The 22,188-nt window shown below is 42.4% G+C and overlaps 3 protein-coding genes across 3 annotated transcripts; 1 reads left to right on the top strand and 2 right to left on the bottom strand.

The window, feature by feature from the left end:
- Positions 1–724: 724 nt before the first annotated feature.
- On the bottom strand, positions 725–3,198 carry N7459_003428 (putative nuclear localization protein; the record flags this gene model as incomplete). The annotated part of the gene is made up of 3 exons (XM_056942612.1): positions 725–2,592; positions 2,765–2,875; positions 3,102–3,198. 3 exons carry the CDS (start codon positions 3,196–3,198, stop codon positions 725–727), a joined length of 2,076 nt encoding a protein of 691 aa, XP_056802495.1.
- A 6,853-nt stretch (positions 3,199–10,051) lies between these two features.
- N7459_003427 (uncharacterized protein) lies at positions 10,052–10,537 on the top strand (the record flags this gene model as incomplete). The annotated part of the gene is made up of 1 exon (XM_056942611.1): positions 10,052–10,537. One exon carries the CDS (start codon positions 10,052–10,054, stop codon positions 10,535–10,537), a length of 486 nt encoding a protein of 161 aa, XP_056802494.1.
- Positions 10,538–12,040: 1,503 nt separating this feature from the next.
- Positions 12,041–13,478, bottom strand: N7459_003426 (uncharacterized protein; the record flags this gene model as incomplete). Its single annotated transcript, XM_056942610.1, has 3 exons — positions 12,041–12,392; positions 12,454–12,959; positions 13,035–13,478. 3 exons carry the CDS (start codon positions 13,476–13,478, stop codon positions 12,041–12,043), a joined length of 1,302 nt encoding a protein of 433 aa, XP_056802493.1.
- Between the last annotated feature and the right edge of the window lie 8,710 nt (positions 13,479–22,188).

Raw genomic sequence — 22,188 nt, 5'->3', positions numbered from 1 at the left:
CCAGGGAGAGAGTAGAGAAGAGGAAATGCCATTCACAAGGAGACGAGGAACTAACAGCAGAACCAACAGCAACCGGGGGGGGGGGATTTCAGCCATAAAATGATACCCACATCTTCAGGTCCAGACGTAATACATGAGAAGCACACACAACACAAGACGAGTGGGGAGAGAGAAATATGCGAGAGACGATCCATTGTCAAGCGCATGAAACAAACCGTTAGATGCCGCACAGAAGGGACCCTTCTATCAATCATGTATGGAGGGAAAACAATAGAAATAGAAACACAGGATAAGTTCAAGAGAATCAAGATAAGAACGTACATACTCATAGTCTCAACAACTGGCAGAAACATAAACGCCAGATCAAGCAGGGAACAACGCCTGGAGTATTCCCAGAAGTCAATAATCACAGTAGACACAAAGACAAGGATCAGAAAAAGATCACACGAGGCATCGATCGAGAAACCGAGCCTAACGGAGTACAAAAAAGGGTATTGGAAGACTGGCCCAGATTAACATTACCAAAGACTCCCCCGACGGGAAAGAGTCACACAGGCGAGATGCAAGGGGCGGAAGAGAAATGAAAACCGTAAGTCGAGAAAAAAACCATTGGGGATCAAGGAGGCAACAAGGAACCAAAACGACCGAAGACGTCTCTGATGATGCTGGAGGTAAACAGTCCCATAAAAAACAACGCCCATTCTAGACAACGCCAAACCACAATCTAGTAGCCCGACCATCCACCCAACGGGCTGCCGGACTGACCGGGCTGCGGCTGGCCCGGTTGCATCGGCGTGTTAGGCCCAGCGGGCCACCCCGGCATACCGCCCGCACTCATTCCCATTGCCATACCTGCCTGCTGGGGATTGCCCGTCATGAAAGCCTGACCACCCGGACCTTGGGTGGCGGGGTACATGGCTCGGGCCATACCTTGGTAAGCGGCTGGATTTCCTCCAGGGAATGTCATAGACCCCATTGCTTGTTGTTGTGCCTGGGCATGTTGCATTGGGTGGTATTGCTGCGGTATCTGAGGCACCTGCGGGCGGTGTTGGTTGCGGGGAGACTGTTGTGGCTGCTGGCCATGGTGCAGAGGCGATGGTGCTTGCTGCGGAGCCACAGGCATCTGCTGACCGTACTGAGGCATCGCCACACCCTGCGGGCCTGCCGAAGGCAGCGGTGAGGGCTGTGGCTGTGGAGGTGGTTGCCCCCATATCTGTTGCTGCTGGGAGGGGTATGCATAAGTCGGCTGGGGCACGCTGGCGGACATGGACGGATTAGATCGCTGGTGCATGAGATCCGGCCGCATGCCTGTTGGCATCCCCCGGACAGGAGACTGGCCAATGGATTGTGGATGTGCCTGCTGGGCAAAAGCCGGCTGACCACCCATCATTGCTTGAGGAGGGAGGACATGCGGCGCATGACCAGGGTTTGTCAGTCCCGCCGGGGGAACCTGAGCAGCTTGGATGGGCTGCGACACAGAAAGACCCGAATCAAGAGCAGTCGTAGATTGGGCCTCCGTTTCAGGTACCTCGCGAGGTTTCGTATAGAATTCCTCCAACCCTTTCTGGCGATAGCTCCGCTGCGAACCAAGAATCTTGTTGAATTCCGCGGCATGTGACGCCTGGTTAATGATCTCTGCTCCAGAGCTGGATTGCGTGCGATCATGATACGGCTGACCGGTCAACTCCTGGCGAGTCCGGGCCAGATTACTGTAGTCTCGAAGCCGCGGGTCATCCGTGGTCGCCATGTGGAGCATGGGAAGGTGGGCAAGGGAGGGCGACGAGTCTGATACGTCCAGGGAAAGACCCGGAGGCAACGGCTCGACGGTGGTGCTGAAAATGACATCGTTGTGAGGGAGCGCTGGGAGAAGACTGGAGGACGTGGTCTCCGTCGCTGTCCCGTCCCGAGCTTTGGTGGCACCGGGTCGCTTCTCGCCGGCCATGTCCTCCTCGGTGAAACCTTGCTTCCTCGCCTTGCTTTCCCAGTAGTCATCTCGGACTCGTCGGCCATTGACGATGACGCGGCTCCCGAACTGGCGGAACATGGATCGGGCGGACACGATGGCGATCTGGCGAGACCGATATGAATACGGCAGAATATCTTGCTGAATCAGGTCATCCTTCTCGATCTGGGACGCGATGATCTTGTGCAAAGACCGGTTCTTGTTGAAGAGGAGGTAAGAATCACGGTAATTTAAGACCCTTGCACACTCCGTCGCCAACATGAAGAGCTTGGTGCCACGGTTGGGTACACGGAAAGTTCGACATTTGTAGTCGCGGTTGCCTTGCAGGTACCCCATCATATCCACCTTTGTCTCGCCGGCGTCGTCAAACTCCTTGGGGATATATTCGTCGCCCTCATCGTTAAGCTGATCCGAGGTGTGGTCTCGCACGGTCGGCAGGGCCTTGACCAGGGTTTTGGTCGGCGTGGTCTTATCGGGAGGCGAGGCGAGAGGCGGCGAGCCAGCGGTCTGCTGCGGAAGCGGGCGGGATTGCATCTGAGGCGTTTGCACCGGGGTACTCGCGGCCTGGTCGTTGGAACTTGCCCGAGGCGTCTTTGGGGGACGGCCGCGCTTGCGACGACCCTGGTCCTCTACAGGAAACAGTACGGGTCAGCACACTCTGTCCAACAAAGACAGTGTCCAAATGCGACCGAGCGAAAGACGGAACAAAGCGGATGGGCAACGGCGAATTCGGGGAGATGGATTCGGCCAAGAATACAAAAGCATCAAAGACACAAGATGTCTCCTCCATCGCGCACGTACCATCATCCTGATCTCCTTCTGTATGGCCATTCCCACTGTGATCTGGGGTGCGACTACGCTTGACACCACGGGGGCTTGTTTCTGCAGGGGATGGAGCCGGCATAACAGAGACTAGGAGGGGCATCAGTTTGAAGGAAGGCGACTAGGGGAAGCAACATGCGGGCGAAAGGTATCGCCGACCGATCGCCCAAGGGCGAGCGGTCGCGCGCCGGAAGGTTTCGCACATGAGATGGGTTCGCGATGAGACGAAACGCAAAACAAGACGAGGGCAGCGACGACGACACGGATAGGCAGAAACATGCGAGCAGAAGAGCGCGAACAAGATAGACAGACATACCGGAGTTGCTCAGGTTGGCCGGGTCGATGGTCCCGGCGGCATCGACGATCTCTCCCAGGCCGTTCATCGTCGCGAGGGAGTGAGACGTGCCATACATAGTCGACAGAGCGTGAAGTGAGGCCGCGACAAGGCGCGTCGAGGAGGGAGGAGTGGAACGCGCCGGGGATCCAAGAGTCGCGATGGAGCGACAAAGGACGGGTGGCGCAAGTCGGGTCGACTAGGCTTGCATGCAGAGGGGCTTTTTCCGGGGGGGCCCTTTCGATGGTCGATCGGCGGGAAAGAGTGATGAACTCTGGAGCTGCGGATGGACTTTGAGAGGGGCGAGGCGGTGTACGAGGATGGGCAGCCTAGGAGCCTGAGGAATCAGTACCACGTGAGGCCGTAGCAAGCGTGGAGTCAAGAGAAGATCAAGTTCGTTGACGCCATCACAACTCGGGACATGAAGGGGGGGGGGGGGCAGCAGTCACCTCAGGAGAAGAGCAGCCGGGAAAAACTGCAAAGCTGCAGAGCGAAAAGCGGAAGCAAAAACACGCAATAGAAAAGGGAAAAGAAAAAGAAAAAGAAAAAGAAAAAGAAAAAAAAAAAAAAATCAAAGCCCAAGAAGGAAAAAAAGCGGGCGTCGCGTGATTGGTCACGGGGGAAGCAGATGATACACGCCCAAAAGGGACTAAAAAGCGTCCGGATTTCTCTTGAGGACAAAGACTTGTCCGCAGAAGAATCAGTGGCTTCCGGGGAACACTCGAGATCACCGAGATGGCGCGCAAATACGCAAATCAGCAAATCACGCACCGGTTCTGGTTCGCCGGTTCCTGTAGGCTCGGGATGTCCCGCGGAGGGGCCGAAACGCCAAGTCACCGTTGCAATGGGTTGCAAGATCTCGCAGACGTCGGTAAATCCGATCTGGGGTAGAAAATGGAGAGAGGAGATGTTCTTTTTGATCCTGAAGGGAATCGAGAGCGGGTATCACGCCTGGGACCTAGACGGAGTATGCCTCGAGCGATTTCCCCGAGGTGCCACGGCGATCGCAGGACGGGGATGGCCGAGATAATAGATAATGCGGTGCAAAGGATTGGACCCTGCGTGAGGGGCGAAGGAGAACGAAGAAAGACTCTACAGCGTAACCGTCGTACAGGTGCGATTTGGAAGCGACGCCAATCACGCGGGAACCCATCAGATATTTTTTTTTAAAAAAAAAGGCATTCGTCACTCAACAGGGCCAAGCATCAGTCATCGTCGTCCTACTCGCGAGCTCGTCGTGATGATGACGATGATCATATATCGAGTATAGGGCTATAAAGGCCCGCTTCCCCTCTGTCCTTCACGTTTCCATCACACAGGACTCCGCCCAGTGTGATAGGCCTTCCAAACTTTCCCCCAACCTGGACGAGTGTGGATTGTGTAACTTGAGCGGTCTGAAATAGATGGCGCGGGGGGATGGGAGAACGCGAAAAGAAAAAAAAGACTAATGAGTTGAAAGTGGGATTCTACCAGTGTCGACCATCCGGAATGGGGGAACTAGGAAGGTTGGATGAGGGGGAAAAGATAACTGACTGTGAAAAGCCGCTAGGGATGATAACGTCGGCATCATCTCTCTCGAGCTACGCGCAAGATGCAGTAGTCCTGCAATGGGTCCAAACGCCGCATTTCTGCAGGCTAGAAGGCGCCGCAGACCAATCCGACGAGTATATCGGGGTTAGCGGATGGCAGCAAAGAGCGAACAATGGCTCGGTGAAGCCGAGGCATTTCTAACTTGGGTTTCCTTTCCCGTCCCGAATCTTCAAGGACGAGAAGAGCGACGGGGTGGAACTAGTTTTCGGTAGATATCGGACCCCTCAATCCCGAATGCATGACCAGTCCGAAGGCCAGATGGATGCGTATAGATGCGAGCGAAGACGGATGCAATCATAGTTCATTTTGTCGCAACCCTTCCCTCTTTCCTTAGATCTCGCAAGTCGACAAGTAACACCCCGGGGTTGAAATGGTCGTTTTCTGAATCTGCAGCCCCCGCCGGGCCTAATGCGTTCCTCACCAAGCAGATGACCCCCCCGTCGACGGTCATTTGAGAAAGGAAAGAGAGATCAACGGCCCATGCGCGCGAATAGGACGCCGAATTCCAAATACCCAGCGGTCTGTAGACGCGCGATCTGCGCGAGCCCTGAGAGACCGTTCACCCTTCTCCGTCGAACCCCTCGCCGTCTCCGCCGGCTGTACGAGCTTGAGCAGGTTACAGCGGCGCACAATCAATGACTATCGACCAACCTCAAGCCTATGTACGCCGTCCGAAAGGGAAGTAGGGAAAATGGCCCCTGCTCAGCATCGTACATGCTGGTCCAGGTCTCACAGCAGCCTGCAGTCCTGCCGTTTACACGCTCGGCTGCGGTGGTTCTAGTGGCACTCTCTGGTTCGAGTTTCCTCACGCCCACCGTCACACCGCGAGAGCGTAGCTTGGGGAATCGTTGCCAAGACTAAACAGTCAAGGCACCAGGGTAACTCTGCAGACCCGAATGGGTAAGGGTGGGATCTCTTGTGCGAGGTGCTCCCGACTGTGCACGGCAGTAGCAGGATCATCACCGATCTTTACCCGCGCCTTCGGATGTAACCTATATGGAATAGTTCTCTTTCCGCCCCCTTGATATACACGGGGTTTGGATAGGTATCTGCGACGCAAAGCGCTGCTGTGGGTAGCTGTTCGTAGCTATGCATCGCCATGCAGATATGCTCCTCAGCACGACGCATATAGCCCCAATCATGGGGTTATCCTTGTTTATCTGATTGCGCTTTTCCTGCCATGGCTGAGGCGAGCTTCGTGATCCGAGCACCCATGTTGGCGGTTCTTCCATCAACCGGGAACTTCACTGTGACTAGACGGCATAGACGTGGATGCCAGCCGTCTCTCTGTCCAAGGGAACGCTCCCCTATCTAGGCCTAGCGGGGGTTGGCCCATCGATTGGCCCAGAAGGGGAATAGCCACATTCGTCAGCACGATCTGAATCACAATGACAGGTTGATAGCCCGAGTCATCGCATTCCTTCCACTCCGGCCCAGACTCAAAATTCACGTAAGAGCTTCTGGTGCCTGGACCTCGATGCAACGGCAACATCAGGCACCAAGCAACCGGTGGCGAAAAAGACAAATCGAAAAAGTTGATGGCAACGACAAGAAGCTCCCATCACAAAGGCTAACCCTCAAACCGGGTCTGAGAACCAAATCGTGAGGTAACTGCCTCGCCAAGCAAAGGAGGGGGAAGGCACATACAGCCGGTCCTATCGCAAGGTATCTCTAGCGCTGCTGACGAGCAGCTCGAAGAGCGGAACGCAGCCTGATTCGACAGGAAACGATATGCAGACCAAGAACCTGTGGCATGTGGACAGAACCATCACACGCATCACAGGCAGGCTGTCGCAGGTTCGTCAGACGGTCCGCTTGAGTTGGTTCCTAAAACGGGCATACATACCTTGGGCTGTTGCCCAGGGCGTTGCGCGTCGGGGGAAAGCCGCGCGTTGCACAGATGTAGATGCCGTTTGGAGACAGACGCAGCTTCCAGACGTGGGATGAGGAGGCGATCTATCACAGCCTGTCGGGTCCAGCCCGGGACGCTGAGATAGCCTCAACTGCTGGGCGGGAGACTCGGTCACCTGGCTCGAGCAATGCCAACCGCCGGATGAGACCAGACGAGGGGGTCTTGTCTTGTTACCGCCGACCAATCACTGTGGATGGCGTGCAGATCTTTGGTCCAAAGGAGCGAAAAGCCCTGGGCATCAATCGTACAAGAAATTCAAGTCTGTGGTGGCGCTCCGTTCTTCCATTCCTCGAATGTAACAATCAAACCAAAGAGAGGCATTGCCGACGCGGCCCAGGGCCTTGGATTGAGTTCTGATGTCGGAAATTGGAACGAGGGATTTTATGATGACCACTTGCTGGATCGCGCATTCTCTCCGAGTACTTGTGTCAGGGTCAAGAAGGTAAAAGCTCATGTCCATGATTTCCCGAAGGATCCAGCAACTCGGATGCAGAATCTCGGTTCAATGCCGAGATACGAAGTCGAAGTATCGGTCGCGTCCATGCATTAGCAGGTGCCAGGAGTGTTTCAGACTGCATGAGCCGGGGTGCGACGTAACGTGCATTGCTGCGCACGGAGCGGCGTGAACCCATGACTGCGATGGCCGTGATCGCGACGCGCAGGGAGAGTCATCGGCTGTCATGCAGTAGCTCCCGAGAGCGTTGGAATGAGCAGGTTGGCAGATTGTGGCGCAGTGGGCAAGGAGAAAAGGGAAATGACTATGTCGGAAGGATCCATCTATGGATGGATTCGGTCGCTGGGAGTCACCTGGTATTGGAGGCTGATGGTGCCTTACCAGATCAGGTCCGCAGGTCCTTGGTTGATTGCAGGGATTCAAACAAAGGAAAAATACCACTGTCGAGTGTGTTATTTACTGCCCTACGCTCAGAACAATATCGCTAGAGGTAATTTGCCTGCATCAAGACCGAGACTGGCCTCGAGCCTCGAGAAGAGGACAGAAACAGATGAACTGCTCCAAGTCAATTCACGCCGAATCCATGGTCGACCTTTGCTCAATGCAGCCTCAATTTCAGGCCAGAACTCAGTATCTTCCCTTTTATCGACCTAGCCCTGTCAAGCGCGCCCAGCTACTAGTGAGGACCGATGCATGAAGGTCTTCTCAGCCAAGTGTATCGCAAAACCAACCAGGGTCGAAAACGTGGCCCATAGCAGCCACTTCGAATCCGCCGCTTCTCAAGATCATCAAGCAATCGGCATCGGCGCTCCTCGACATATCGGCACTGTCGGCATAATATGGACTGATTCGGGACAGAGGATCGGCGTTGTCACAGTGAATGATGATGATCAAGTAGCCCGTATCAACAGCAACCATAAACCCTAGCCCTCGACAAGAATGAGATCGATCAAGGTCCAGACCTAATCTATATGCTACGGCGATAGGCCCAGGGCTGAATAATCTCATCTGACAACTCACGATTTTTTCTCATTTGGCCACCATGCCACCATCGCCGGTTGGTTATTCGCATCTCCAGTGGGCTCGTCGCGGATCCCGCGGAACGCGACCGCAGGAAGCGTGCGATACTCGAGGGGGCGGAATCTCGGGTATCGCGCATCAAATCTCCGAAGCTGCAGCGATAGGACACGGGGCGAGTCGCTTGTTAGTCGAAGTAGAATTGCACGTCAACCGCATGGGTTCAACAATTCTTGCTGCACTGGATCTGCTCTGTGACCTGGCATGTTAGCGTTTTACGTCGACATCGTGCCGTCTTTCGCAGGTGCAAAGATGTCCCGAAGCTCAAAATGGTGCGGCGGGGTGATCTTGTCGATGCGTACCGCCCGCTGCATTTAAGAGGAGGGAGTGATACGTTCATCGCGAACGCTGATTGAGTGGAGGAGCGAGACAACGGTGGAGGAAGGGAAGGACTCTGGCGAGAACCGCTCACGGGTCACCGCCCACCGCCAAGCTCTGGCACCCCATGGCTAGACCCAATTCCGTTCGCGGAACAGAGGTCAGTGGAGTACAGAGCTCGGGCGCAACGCCAGGTGGAGAGAGTGAGTATAAGTCCGGGTCCGGAGCCGGAAGGTCTGGGATGACAAAGATGAGCAAGAAGCAACGAGGGCGGTGGTGGCGAGCGAGGGAGAGACACGTTTCCATGTGCTCAAACTCGGATCTTGCAGGTGTGCCACGGGGCGCCGCACGGAAATGCGGAGAAAGCACCAAAGGCAGGGCGAGGGAGTTGGAGGATCGAAGATCGTCGAGTCAGAACCTGCAGTGGAACTTGGACGGAAGTGCTGAAAGGAGCAGGTGAAGCTCGGTAAGAACCTGGGAACCTTGGAACCTTGGAACCTTGGAAGCGGTTGGAAGAATCCACGCTCGGGATGGAGGTGGATGCTAGGCCTTCGCTGAGTCACCGCACTGCCTGGCGTGACGCGTTGCAAAGCATGAATACAAGTTTATTTGCTCCGTATGGATTGAGATCAATGGTCGCAGTCATCACAGACATCGGAAAGAGATGAAATGGGAGGAACCACGCTACAGGAGTTTAGCCCGGTTGGCATCGTCGAGTCGCCCGTTCAAGTTGGACATGTTGGCAATGCTGAATATCCGGATGAGGGGATTCGGATTTCCTGACTCGGTAATCCGTGGGGATCGTGAGTTTTCCCTAAGCGACGTTTCTATATATGTATTGTTCATCCCACCACTCGAGTAGAGGAAGTACCTCGAGGTACCCCTCCCAAGCACGATATTCCTATATAGTCAATGTAGCGTCATGTACCGTGTGTGGAATAAAGGACGATAAGCTACGGCCGCAGGGTCTCCACCGAAAAATTTCGAAGCATCAACTGATCACGAAAAAACTGGGGCCCCTCTCTGGGTGGAGGCTCTGATTTACCCGCCCTTTCCCTCCTGCATTCAGCATTGTGAAAGCAATTGAAATTTCTTTTGCAAGGCATTGGGGGAGAGGGAATTCTCCGCGGAAAAAAAAGCTTTCATCCCCGCGTCGATGACTAAATAGGTTTGAGTATAATCGTCTGATGAATCATGGAAAGAGAATGGAAGGGGTGGAAGCATCCCTTATTGCTGGGCCCGCCTAGACTGGGCACTTGCACGTCCCTAACAGTCCTAGTGCCGAGTCCGGACTAACGCGATCGGGCGAGTTGTGAGTCTAGATCCGGACGCGCTGGCCTGGTGACCCGGCAGACTTTTTGCCTTCCTCTGCAGATCCCCGTCTCCCTATAAAACTGCCTGGCACGACGCCCTCTACCTTCCCCTTCTCCCTCCCTTTGACTCCCCCAGATTTTTCCCCCGTCACCTCCATACCGCTATAATATCACTCGGTGGATCAAAGCTGCGCTCCCATTACCGGCTTGCAACAGCTATAATTTATACTTCAACTACCATTTTTGCACATCGGCCCTTGGCTCAATTATGACTGTTGCCATTGGCAGCAACCCTCCAAAGACACCATCACCCACTCCTGCCGTTCCACTTCTCCAAAAAAACTCCAATAAACGCTGGCCCCCAATGGCAAACCGCAACACTCTCCCATACAAGCTCACCGTCATCTCCAAGGAGAAGCTGGCCCGGGAAGCCACCGCTCCCGATCCCAGCCTCCGCCGCTGCGTGGCTCACTTTCGGCTACACTGCGGCTCGGTGATGTGGACGGAGAACGACATGAAGTCACGCATCAGCTCGTTCGACTTTGAAGAAACCGACGAAGAGGATGAGTCCGAAGACAAGAAGGACCAATCCACCACACCAGAGGCCTTCGTCAAGGTCGAAATCACCGAGACCGAGGTCAATGCCACACCTGCCAACCCCCAGCTATCCGCCGATAATGGTCTCATGGAGGATACCATGGACATGTCTTCGAAAAACATCTGCTGCATCTCCGTCGGGCCCGTCGCCGGTTAAGTCGGACTGAGCCGACTATATTATATTGAACCACAACCTCACCTCTCACCACTCGCCGCCACTCTATCCTTCCGATACTTGGGACCCGACACGTCCTCAACCGCTTTTAATGAATTTACGCCGAAATGATGATTGTAACGATAGCCCACAAAATGAATCCTGTATATAGCTCTACATCTAATGATCAAAAAAAATCATTTTGCTGGACAAGTTGAATTTCTTGTACATCTGCCCACCAAACTCACTATTCTCTACTTCGCCTACCTTATTGCCTGCTTGGTTTCTAATGGATTGTTCCTGCCCGCATCGTACTGCGCATTGTGACTCAAAAGCCCTGGGTCACCTGACCCCCACCCCCCCTAGCGAGGCACGACGGGCGCCGATCGCCGGGTTGGGATGTCATCCTCTGGGGAACACCTGCAAACAAGAACCCAAAGATTCGGAACCGTGGATCGCATCCATTCTTCCAAACCAATATCACAAAGTGAAATTCAAAAATGAAAGCTGTATGGCCGCAGGGCTGTCAGGGCAGCGCAAGTGCAGTGGCGAACCACTCCAGGGCTGCCGATCCACTGAATGTCATCATGCCAATGTCATGTTTACCCACCGCGCAGATATGTAGTCTCAAGCGCACCAGCGACGATACACTCAGACTGGGTTTCGCCATGACATCCCTCGACTCCACCCGCAAGGTGTTGAAATGGGTCCAATTGATCCTCATTCATGGGCGCAGAGCCCAGCGAACGGGCGCGCGTCGCTTGTACTTGGAAGTGAGGTATACCTTGGGTGCTCTGTCATAATCTGCCATGTTATCTCATAACTACAGCATTGCGGACGCAGATCAAGACTTGTGAGCTTTGTTGGAGTCAGCCGCGTCGTACTTTTGGCCTCGGCTCCTAACGCTAACCTGCAGCATACATATGTTCAACAGTCTCCACTCCACATACTTGTATGGTCGCCACAGCGGGCTCCACTCTACTCGCACAGTTAAACTGGGGCGCGATATGACTGGCTGGGATCTCATCCGCCGCGACTTCAACATCGTGGGATTTCGACCTCGATTGGACGGGGCAACTGGACGTCACTGCCTACAGGGTTTTTTTGGTGATGGTTTGACGCAATTTGATTGCCTCTCGCTTTTGATATACGTCAATTTCATGCATTGATCTGACAGACTGCAGGGACTGCTAGATTTGGCAGATAACTACCTAGGGAACTAGTACTCACGTCAATAAGCATGTCATCATATATTGTCAACCCTTGTACGAATACTCTCATTCGTGGCTTACCAGAATGGGAGTCTCTATTGGCCTAATAATCTGTCGTGATCTCACTCTCGGGCTTTGGCAAATGGGCCATCCTTTTCTCGCTATCTCGGTAAATGATACTTTAGACCCAAGCGCGACAGCTGTACGTATAAACACTCAATTAATCTTATCTTCATGGTTATGACCAGGAACTATACAACGGCCAAGAACACGATATCGTTGACAATAGACGTTCTCACTTATACGTCTTTTGGAGGCTCACCACTGCAGCCTCTGCCGAACTCACCATACTTTCCATACCAGAAACGGTGACACTAGGGAGACGCCTGAATTCCAGTAGGGGCGCCGATATAGTGGTGCCGACAAGGTTCTCCAATTTCTTCTTCAGACCACCAACCTGCCCGTTCAAGACTTGGTCGACCTCAGAAAGTCGGTCGGGGGATTTGCTGTCCTGGATACTTTCCATCCACTCCTTGACCGTGCAAGAATCCTCTTTGTCATTATACTCCAGATAGAATGTTTGCTTGTCCATTTTCCCATTCGGTGTGGGCGATGCGGCGGTTCCCGAGCAAAATTCGGTATCAAGCCTGTCCAGTTTAGCCCAGGGTCGTTCAAGTTCAATTGTCCCAGCGCCGGGCTTGCACTCACTCAACACTATCCCCGTTGTTCTTGTAGCAAGCGAGCGTATTAACAAGGTCATAAAGTGTGCCAGGGACCTTCGACTTGACGAGACTGAACATAGTTGTGAAATCTGTGCGCGGCATGATCGACGAGAGATATTTGGGACTCTCGTTGTCCATTTTATCTGCCGCTTTGGCATAGGTCAAGACCAGCGAAAAGAATCCAAGCACGTCATCCCCCACACTGCTGGCGGAAATGCCATTCGGGCTCGCTTGGAAGAATTCCGATGTCACCGTAACCATGTTCTGGTTGGCACGGGCTATCTTGGGCAACAACGGCAAATTTGAGGCCGTTCGCTGTGTAAAGATATAGTTGATAGCCTTGAGCGGCATCGCAACTGTGATCTGGGGTGCCCAAGTGACGTCCTTGATATCTTTTCCTTCGCTTGGTTCCGTGATGGTCCAAGGGTTGCATGGACTGTCGGCAACATCGACGGTGTTATCGGTCATCTCGGCGGAGGGATTCCATGATGTCTAAGTAAACACCCACTACACGTTAGTAAATGACCAGCAGTAAGGCTACCTTAGGTGGTTGGCAGTGAAGCTTACGATATCATTGACAACCGCTTTCGCGGCATTCACCGCATCATCAGTACCCAGTAGGATCGTTTGGCCGTCCAAAATATATTCAGCAGACAGCACTCCTGCGGCGAGCACATCGCCAGTGAGTTCCCAGTTGGTGCCCTTGCGTCCACCGATAACTGCTCCTTTGGCCGAATTCGTGTCCGGGATGGAGCACTTAGCGGAGTTGAATCTGAGTCCCGCGCTTTCAAATTCCACACCCATACCTGCCGCCTTGTTGCTGGTTGGGCCATCCAGGATAGGGGTCATCCCAAGCCCTTCACCGTCATCGCAATCATCGTCGTCATCGCCACGTCTAGCAAGATCCGCAAATGGACCATCAAAAGGCAACGATAGAACATGAAGAGGCAGTGAGAGAAAAAACGGAAGCAGAAGAGCCGCCTGATTGGCGGATAGCGTCAGGAAACGCATGCTGGAAACTGGCTGAAGCTGGTATAGCTATCTAGGCAGGGAGATGTGGTACCTTTTGAGCACACGTAGAATCTAGAATATAAGCATTGACACGCACGACCGGATGCCCCCTGACAGACCTACGAGTCGTATTTGCTTCATGTTCTGGCCCCCAGTAAGTAGTCAACTCCTAAAACAAGTCAGAGGTCGATACAGAGGTATCGAGAGGTTCCTGGGGAAGGATAGGATTCCCTATTGGATCCATATGGATCCATATTTTTACACTACACGGCCGTAAGCAAGTCAATCGGCCCTTTTTAGACAAACGGAAATGAGGCGTTCTAATTATATACTGTATAATATCAATTTCCATGATCTAGACTTTGCCTTTGACGGGCGTTGATGAAACTTGCGATTCTCCCTGGCCTTGTCGCACCCTTCCTAACATGCCCACTACATCACGTCCACATATTTGTGTGTACAATCCATGTATGAGCTTTTAGAGTAATAATAAATAGTCTGCCCTGAACTCGTATTCCGCGGGATCACTTTCGGGCATTTCGGGTATAAATGTAGACGTCCACGGGTGTCTCAGTAAGCTGACGTAGATCTGCTCGTATCGACTATCTGACCTTGCAGACTACTCTAAATCCTGTCATGTATAGCCGAGCCCCCACGTTGTACTCAGGCCATTTAGGCCATCTAGGAACCGTACCTAGTACGGCCGAAATTTAATCGGTCTGCTCGCATGATTACCTATACGCAACGTTCCAGCGACTCCTAATTTTAAGAACATCCTCAGAGTCTACTATTTGTGATAATTGCGCATATCAGATAGTTAACGGAGTTGATCAGCGTAGGGTTTAGTGGAAAAGAGAGCGTAAATAATTCTGGTGCTTGGACGCGGGTTGGAAGCGTCGGCTTACCATTGCCGATCCTAGCTACATAAGTATGAGTATAGGGCTGACCGGGTGACCGGGTGAACGGGTGACCGGGTGGCACCCGGTCACCCGGTCAGGTCATTTTTAGTAGTTACCAGTGTTTACCAGTCTTTACTAGAGGGTTATAGTAAATTTTTTTTATAGATCACATGATCTAAGCTGGCCGGGTGGAAAAAACTGACCGGGTGACCGGGTGGAAATGGTTTTACTAGTATTTACTAGTAGCTCTGTGTTGTTTACCACTTTTTATCACTTCTTTTTTTCTCACCCGGTCACCCGGCGAGCTTCATTCACCCGGTCAGGTTATTTATAATAGCTATTAGTAATTCTTAGTAATTTATAGTAGTTAATAGTTATATCTATAGATTATATAGTTATAAATCTATATCTAGTAATATCTAGTAGCTAATAGTAAAATCTATCTATCTATATAACTATATAATCTATAGATTTATATATCTCTAATATTAACTAGAAATTATTAGTAACTACTAGATATATATATATATCTAGTAATTTCTAGTAACTACTAGTTATATATATATATCTAGTAATTTCTAGTAACTAATAGTATAATATATAGATATAGATATAGATATAGATATAGATATAGATATAATTATTAACTACTAAAAATTACTAGTAGCTACTATAAATAACCTGACTGGGTGACCGGGTGAAAATCTAAAAAAGCTGACCAGGTGATTATTAGATTAGCTAAATAGGAATTTATAGTAATTACTAGAACTTCTTAGTAAAATTCACCCATGTTACGGACCTAGCACCAGCAACACGCTAAGGCATGAAGATGGAGAAGTGATAACCAATCAACTTAGAAGTCACGTGAAGGGAACCTTCGGGTTATAATAAGGAAGGACCAGATCATGTGACTAGGACTCATCGGTGATAAAGAGCAGACTTATCAGTAATAAGCTCGGAAGATATCAGCAATAAGACCCAAACTCATCAGTGATGCGACGGACTGGATATATAAGGACGCTTATTCACCAGTATATATTTAGTTCTTCGCGTTCAATTATCTTACTATTACTTGGAACACCCAGACTAGAATATAACTTATCTTTATTCAACTTTATATTGCTCGATACCCTAAACTATATCTAACGACCTTAGGAGCTTACTTAGAGATAGCAACCTCTAAGCGACTAATTTAGTTGGCGCCCTTAATCAACACACCTTTTAGGATAAGCACCTTAAGGACTCTAGACCTATATAAGGCCAAAGTAGTAGTAGTAATAAAAAATAGATAAGCTTAGAGGGACTATAGCTACTAAGAGAAGTATTACCTTTAAAACAGTAAAGCTAACACAGCAGTAGATAATCAGCCAATATATAATATATTAAATACTAAGTTTAGGATTTAAGTGAAGTTAATAAAATAATTAACGCTTTATTACTAACTATAATCTAATAATAGTAAGAAATAACAGTACTAGTAATATAGGGAGAGGACAGATTAGATATATATTATTGCCGCCTCCTACTAATATAGAATTAATAGAGATAGTTTCTTAGCTATAAGATTAACTAATATATAGATAGCTATTAGCAGTGAAACCACCTAAATTAGACTTTTTCTATAAAGATCAAGCTAAATTATAATTGTTCTTTATATAAATAGATATATAATTATATATTATTAACTGTGTAGAAGAAGCAGACAAAGTAATATATATATCTATATACCTCTAAAGATAGGCCTTTAAATAGTTTAAGCTTTATATTTAAGAATTCAATAAGAAGCCTATAGGAGATTAAGGTAATATAATAAGAGAAATATTTATAGTATACTAAATCTTTAAAAAGAAGCTTAAATAGACTTTTAAAAATATTAATATTTAGTAAATAGCTAAAAAAAGACTTAAATAAATCTAATAAACTAGCTTAGTAAATATATATACTACTAAATTTTAATAGATTATATTATATCTAAACTACAATAATAATATATATATCTAGTTATTTAAATAAGGTCTTAAGGAAGAAATTAAAGATAAATTAATATAAATTGATTAATCTACTAAATTATTAAAGATAATTAAAATAGTAGTTAAATTTAATAACTAACTATATAAATAGAAGCTTTAGTAGAGTAAAATATAATATAGTAGATAATATTAGAATAATAGATACTACTGCTAAAAAGGTAAACAAAGACTATAATAGTCTAAAAAGATCTATAGCGACTTTTATAGCTTATAACTAATAAAGCTTGATATAGTAAGGCTCTCTGTTAAAGAACAGAAATAGTGTAAAGAAAAAAAGCTTTATTTTAAATATAGTAAACTAGGCTATATAATAAAAAAATATAAAAATAAAGTAAATAACTAAAAGCTATAGTAGATTTATACTACCTAAAAAAAAGGAGTATATAATATAACTAGAACTATAAAAGTAAAGACGTTTTATATAATATAAAATAAACTAAATTAAGGACTTAATACTAAATAAAATCTAAAATAGGGCTTAAAACTAATATACTAGATATTAGAAAGATATACTATAGAAGTGTAGGAAGTACTAGACTAAATCTATAAAGGCTCTAGGAATAGAGTAGAGAAAGCTAGAAAGGCTAAATAAGTATTATATAAGATCTAAAAGAAAAGATATTATATAAAAGACGAGTTAATAAATAGATAAATCTAGATAAATAAGAAGTTCTTAAAAGAGGCACTAAAGCCTAGAATTAAGTAAATAGCACTAAATAATATAGAATAACTGCTAGATATAGTCTAGAGTGATTAGATAAATAAACTATAGAACTATAAAAGTTTATAATAAGAAGCTACTATAATAGTAAGTAAAAGTGCCTAGGAAATTAAAAAGAGCCTAGATAAGATTAATAAGGATATTAACTGAATTAAAGAAATATATTAAAAATAAATAAAAGATATAGATTAACTAAAAACCTTAGTATATAAAGGTATTAATATTATTAATTTAAGGTAGTTAACTAAGCAATAAAAAATAGAATTAGCCTATAAAAAAGTTAAAGAGTATATTAATATCTTTAGATAATTTTATAAATTATTTAATAAAGAGGCTAAGCTATAAAAGCTATAAGCCACTAATAAAATACTAGATAATAGATAATCTATATCTAAAAGTGATAGAGATTATAATACTAGAGAGAAATAAATAATATAGCTAGACTTTAAGTATAAATAGGAGATAGAGGCTTAAAAAAGAATAAGCTTTAAAATCTTAATTAATTTATAGTTTAAAAAGTATAATAAATAAGAATAGTTTTTATAGATAAGCTAAGAAATAGAAGTGGATTAAGAAGAGGTCTAAGATAATTATTAGATAATTGATTCCTAAGAGCTATTAAAAAAAGAATCTAAAAGATAGGGAATAAATATCTTAAAGATATCTATAGAGGTACTAGGAACCCTAGAGATCTAAGAAACTCTACTATCCTAAAGAACTAATAAAGTGCTTTTAATATCTTAAAAATCCTTTAGAAATAAATATTTAGGAACTTAGGAGTAATTTAGCTAGAAGAGTAATCTAGATAGTATACTATATATAGGAGACTTATAAAGGGTGCCCTATAATAAATCTAATAGTGATAAGCTAGTATTATATATTAAAGATATAAAAGGAATATATTTATATATATAAGAAGACTATATATATATTAGATATATAAGATATCTAAAGTATAATCTAAGAGCTATAATTAAATACTATAATAAATTATATATAATCTATATAATTAGTAAGTTAGATTATAGTGGAATTAATCTAAAGTTACTATAGTATATATAAAAGCTATACTAGAGAAAATAATATTTAGTAGCTATTATATAAAGAAAATATATAAAGGCTAAAGCCTTAATAGTGACTTTTAAGGAAAATAGTATTCCTATTTAAATTATATTTAACTTTAGAGCTATAAGAAATTTTATAAGCCTATAGTTTAGTGCTAAATACTAAGTACTAATAGTCTAGAAGAGTTAAGTTATATTAATTATTAGGCTATATAGATAAGAACTAGGACTAGGAATTACTTACTATATAGAATAGATTTAGATAATTATTGGAAACTATAAAGAAGAAATATATTTTAATATTATTAGATTAGAATAATATAATATAGTAATTAGAGTACTATAGCTAAGATAATATAATTTAAAGATTAACTAATAGTATAATAATATTTACTTTGAAAACTATAAGTATAAGTAAACTGAAGTGAGATAGACTAAATAAAAGATATTAAGCAATAAAGGGCTTAGCTTTAAGGAGGTAGGAATCTATTGTAACCTATATAAGTATAAAGCTAAATAGAGTTAGTAGCTTAAAGGTAAGATATAGAATAAAACTATAGATATTAATATTATTATAATAGTAAAATAGTTACTAAAAATAACTAATAATAAGCTAAAAGAATATATTATAATAAACTATAAATTAAAAACCCTTTATATAACTAAGGAAGAAATATAGATATTTAAGGAGTACTATAAGTACTAGGATATATTTAAGCCACTAAAAGATGATAAGCTACTAAAGTATAGTCTATTTAACTATAAGATTAAGATTAAAAAAGGTAAAGAGTCTATATTCTGATTAATCTATTAGCTATTAAAGCTTAAATCAGAAATATTATAAGCTTATATTGATAAAAACCTAAAGAAGGGTTATATCTAAAAGTTATTATTACTAACTAGATACCCTATTATTTTTATAAAAAAAAAAGATAAAAGTTTGCGACTTTATATAGACTATTAATAATTAAATTTAATTACTATTAAAGACTAATATTTATTGCCTTTAATTAAGGAGATCTAAAATTAAATCTATAAAATAAAATATTTTATAAAGTATAATATTATTAATATATATAATTAACTATAGATTAAAGTAAGTGATAAATAGAAAATAGTATTCTAAATAAAATATAGATATTTTAAATATAGGGTAATACTGTTTAGGTTTATTAATATATTAGCTGTATTTTAGTGATTTATCTTTAGTGTATTAGAAGAGTATCTAGATATTTTTGTGGTAGTATACCTTAATAATATCTTAGTATTTTTTAAGACTATAGAAGAATATATTAAATATAATAAGAAAGTCCTTTAAAAGCTTAGAGAGGCTATAGTAACTTTTAAACTAAAGAAATATGAATTTTATATCTAAGAAACTAGGTTTTTAGGATATATAATTAGTAATAAAGGATTTAGTATAGAAGAAGAGAAAGTATAAAGTATTATTAAGTAGTTAATATTAAAAAACTTTAAAGAAGTATAATAGTTTATAGGATTATATAACTACTATTAAAATTATATCTATAATTTTAGTAAGATTATAGTTAGACTTAATAAGATAATAAAAAAAAATAAATATTAGGAATAGAATAATAAGGCTTAGGAATTATTTAATAAATTAAAGTAATTATTTATAGAATAAATAATATTAGTAGTTTATAATCTAGATAAGTTAATAACTATTAAAATAGATATGTTAGATTATATATTAGGAGTAAAGATAATTTAACTAAGAGATAATAAAAAACTATAATTAATTATATTTTAGTTAAGAAAGATAATCTAAGTAGAGTTTAATTATAATATCTATAATAAAGAATTATTAGTTATAGTGTTAGTATTTAAGGTCTAAAGACTATATCTAGAAGGAGTAAAATATACTATAATAGTGAAATTAGATTATAAGAATTTAATATTTTTTATAATAATAAAAGAACTTATTTATAGATAGATAAAATAAGTAAAAGTCCTTTTATAGTATAATTATAGAATTAAATACTGTGATAGGAGAAGCAATAGCTAAATAGATATTTTAAGTTAATAACTAGACTATAAAAAAAAGACTAAGAAAGTGGTACTTATGATTTTAACTATAGATACTAAAAGGAATTTTATATATAATTATTAAATTCTCTTAGTAACTAGTAAAATTATAGATAATAAATAGATTAAATAGATCAGAGAAGTAACTAAAAATAATATAAAGATATAAGAAATTTTAGATATAGACTTAGAGGAAATAATTAGAAAATAAGATAATAGATTAATTTTGATTTATAGATTAATCTATATACCTTAAGTATTAAAAAAGGAAGTTATTCAATAATATTATAATATACTAATATATAAGTATATAGGAATTAAGAAAATAATTAAGTATATCTTATATAATTACTACTTTCTAAATATATATTAGAAAGTTTAGTAGTATATTGTAATTTATAATACTTATTAGTAAGATAAGTTAGTAAGATATTAGTTATATAGAGAAATATAGAAAAGTGAAGTATTAATATATTTATAGGAATAGATTATAATAGATTTTATCACTAAGCTACTAGAATCCTAAGGATATAATATAATTATAGTTATTATAGATAAGTTAACTAAGTATATATATATAATCCTGATAATAGAAAAGATTATTATAGAAGAGATAGTAAATATTCTTTTATAATATATATTTATAAATTATAGGACTCTGAAGAAGATTATATTAGATAAAAATAAGCTATTTATTAGTAAGATATAGTAATTATTTATAGATTAGATAGGTATTAATTATAGATTTTTAACGGCTTACTATCTATAAATAAATAGATAAATAGAATAAATAAACTAAATACTAGAATAGTATCTATAATATTATATAAACTATTAATAAGATGACTAAGTAGGACTGTTGCTAATTGTGTAATTTATATATAACAATATAATGCACTTAATTATAGGAGAATTACTATTTTATATTAACTATAGGTATAATCTTTTATTGATTAGTGAACTATAAAGTGATTATATAGTTATAGAATTAGTATAATTATTAGTAATTAGTGTATAGTAACTATATTTATAGATAATAAGAGATATTAAGTTTCTTAATCTATATATAAAAATATACTATAACTAAGACTATAAAGAGGGGTCTAATCTTAAAAAAAAGGAGAAGGTCTATCTACTATAATAAAATATTAAAATAAAGTGACTAAGTAAGAAGTTAGATTATAAGAAACTAGGGCTATTTATAATTAAAGAAAAAATAGGATTAGTTAATTACTGTTTAAAATTACTAGAAAGTATAAAGTAAATTTATCTAATATTCTATATATTATTATTAGAATTAGTGCTAAAAGATATATAAATTACTACTAATATTAAAGTTAAAGAAATAGAAGATAAATATAAGGTTAAAACTATTATAAAAGATAGCTAGTTTAATAGTTAGTAGTAATTCCTGATTAAATAAAAAGGGTATCTTATCTTAGAAAATATATAGGAATCTATTGTAAATCTAAGGGGCTATTATTAGCTGGTTTAATAGTATTATTATAAGGTAAAGAAGACGTCTTAGGGATAGAAGTAAAGAAAGTATTAAAATTAATATTAGTCTAGTCTATAGGGCTTATTGGATTAATAGATATAATTAACTACGTTAGAGTAAGACCCTTTAATATAGCTATAAAGATCCTATTAGGGTTATAAATAGTAAATAGAGTAAACTTATTTATAGTATAAGTATTCTTTGTAGGATAATCTTTTAAATAGATAGGCTTAATATACTCTTTTTTAAGATAATCTAACTTTTCTTTTTTATAATATTTAAGATTTTCTAGTTTGGAAATCTCTTTAAAATTATATACTATAAAATTGCTAATATATTTTTATAGTAAATATTTTTGCTTTTAAAAATAAAGAAGTTTAGCTAGAATAGCCTCCTCTTCCTCTTTAATAGAATTTTAGGACTTAACTAGACAGTGCTATTTTATATTAGAG

The sequence above is a fragment of the Penicillium hispanicum genome (genome assembly GCF_028827665.1).
Source record: "Penicillium hispanicum strain IBT 35686 chromosome Unknown utg000003l_segment0_segment0, whole genome shotgun sequence".
In the NCBI taxonomy this organism is placed as follows: Eukaryota; Fungi; Ascomycota; class Eurotiomycetes; order Eurotiales; family Aspergillaceae; genus Penicillium; species Penicillium hispanicum.
This window is presented reverse-complemented; position numbering and strand designations above follow the sequence as displayed.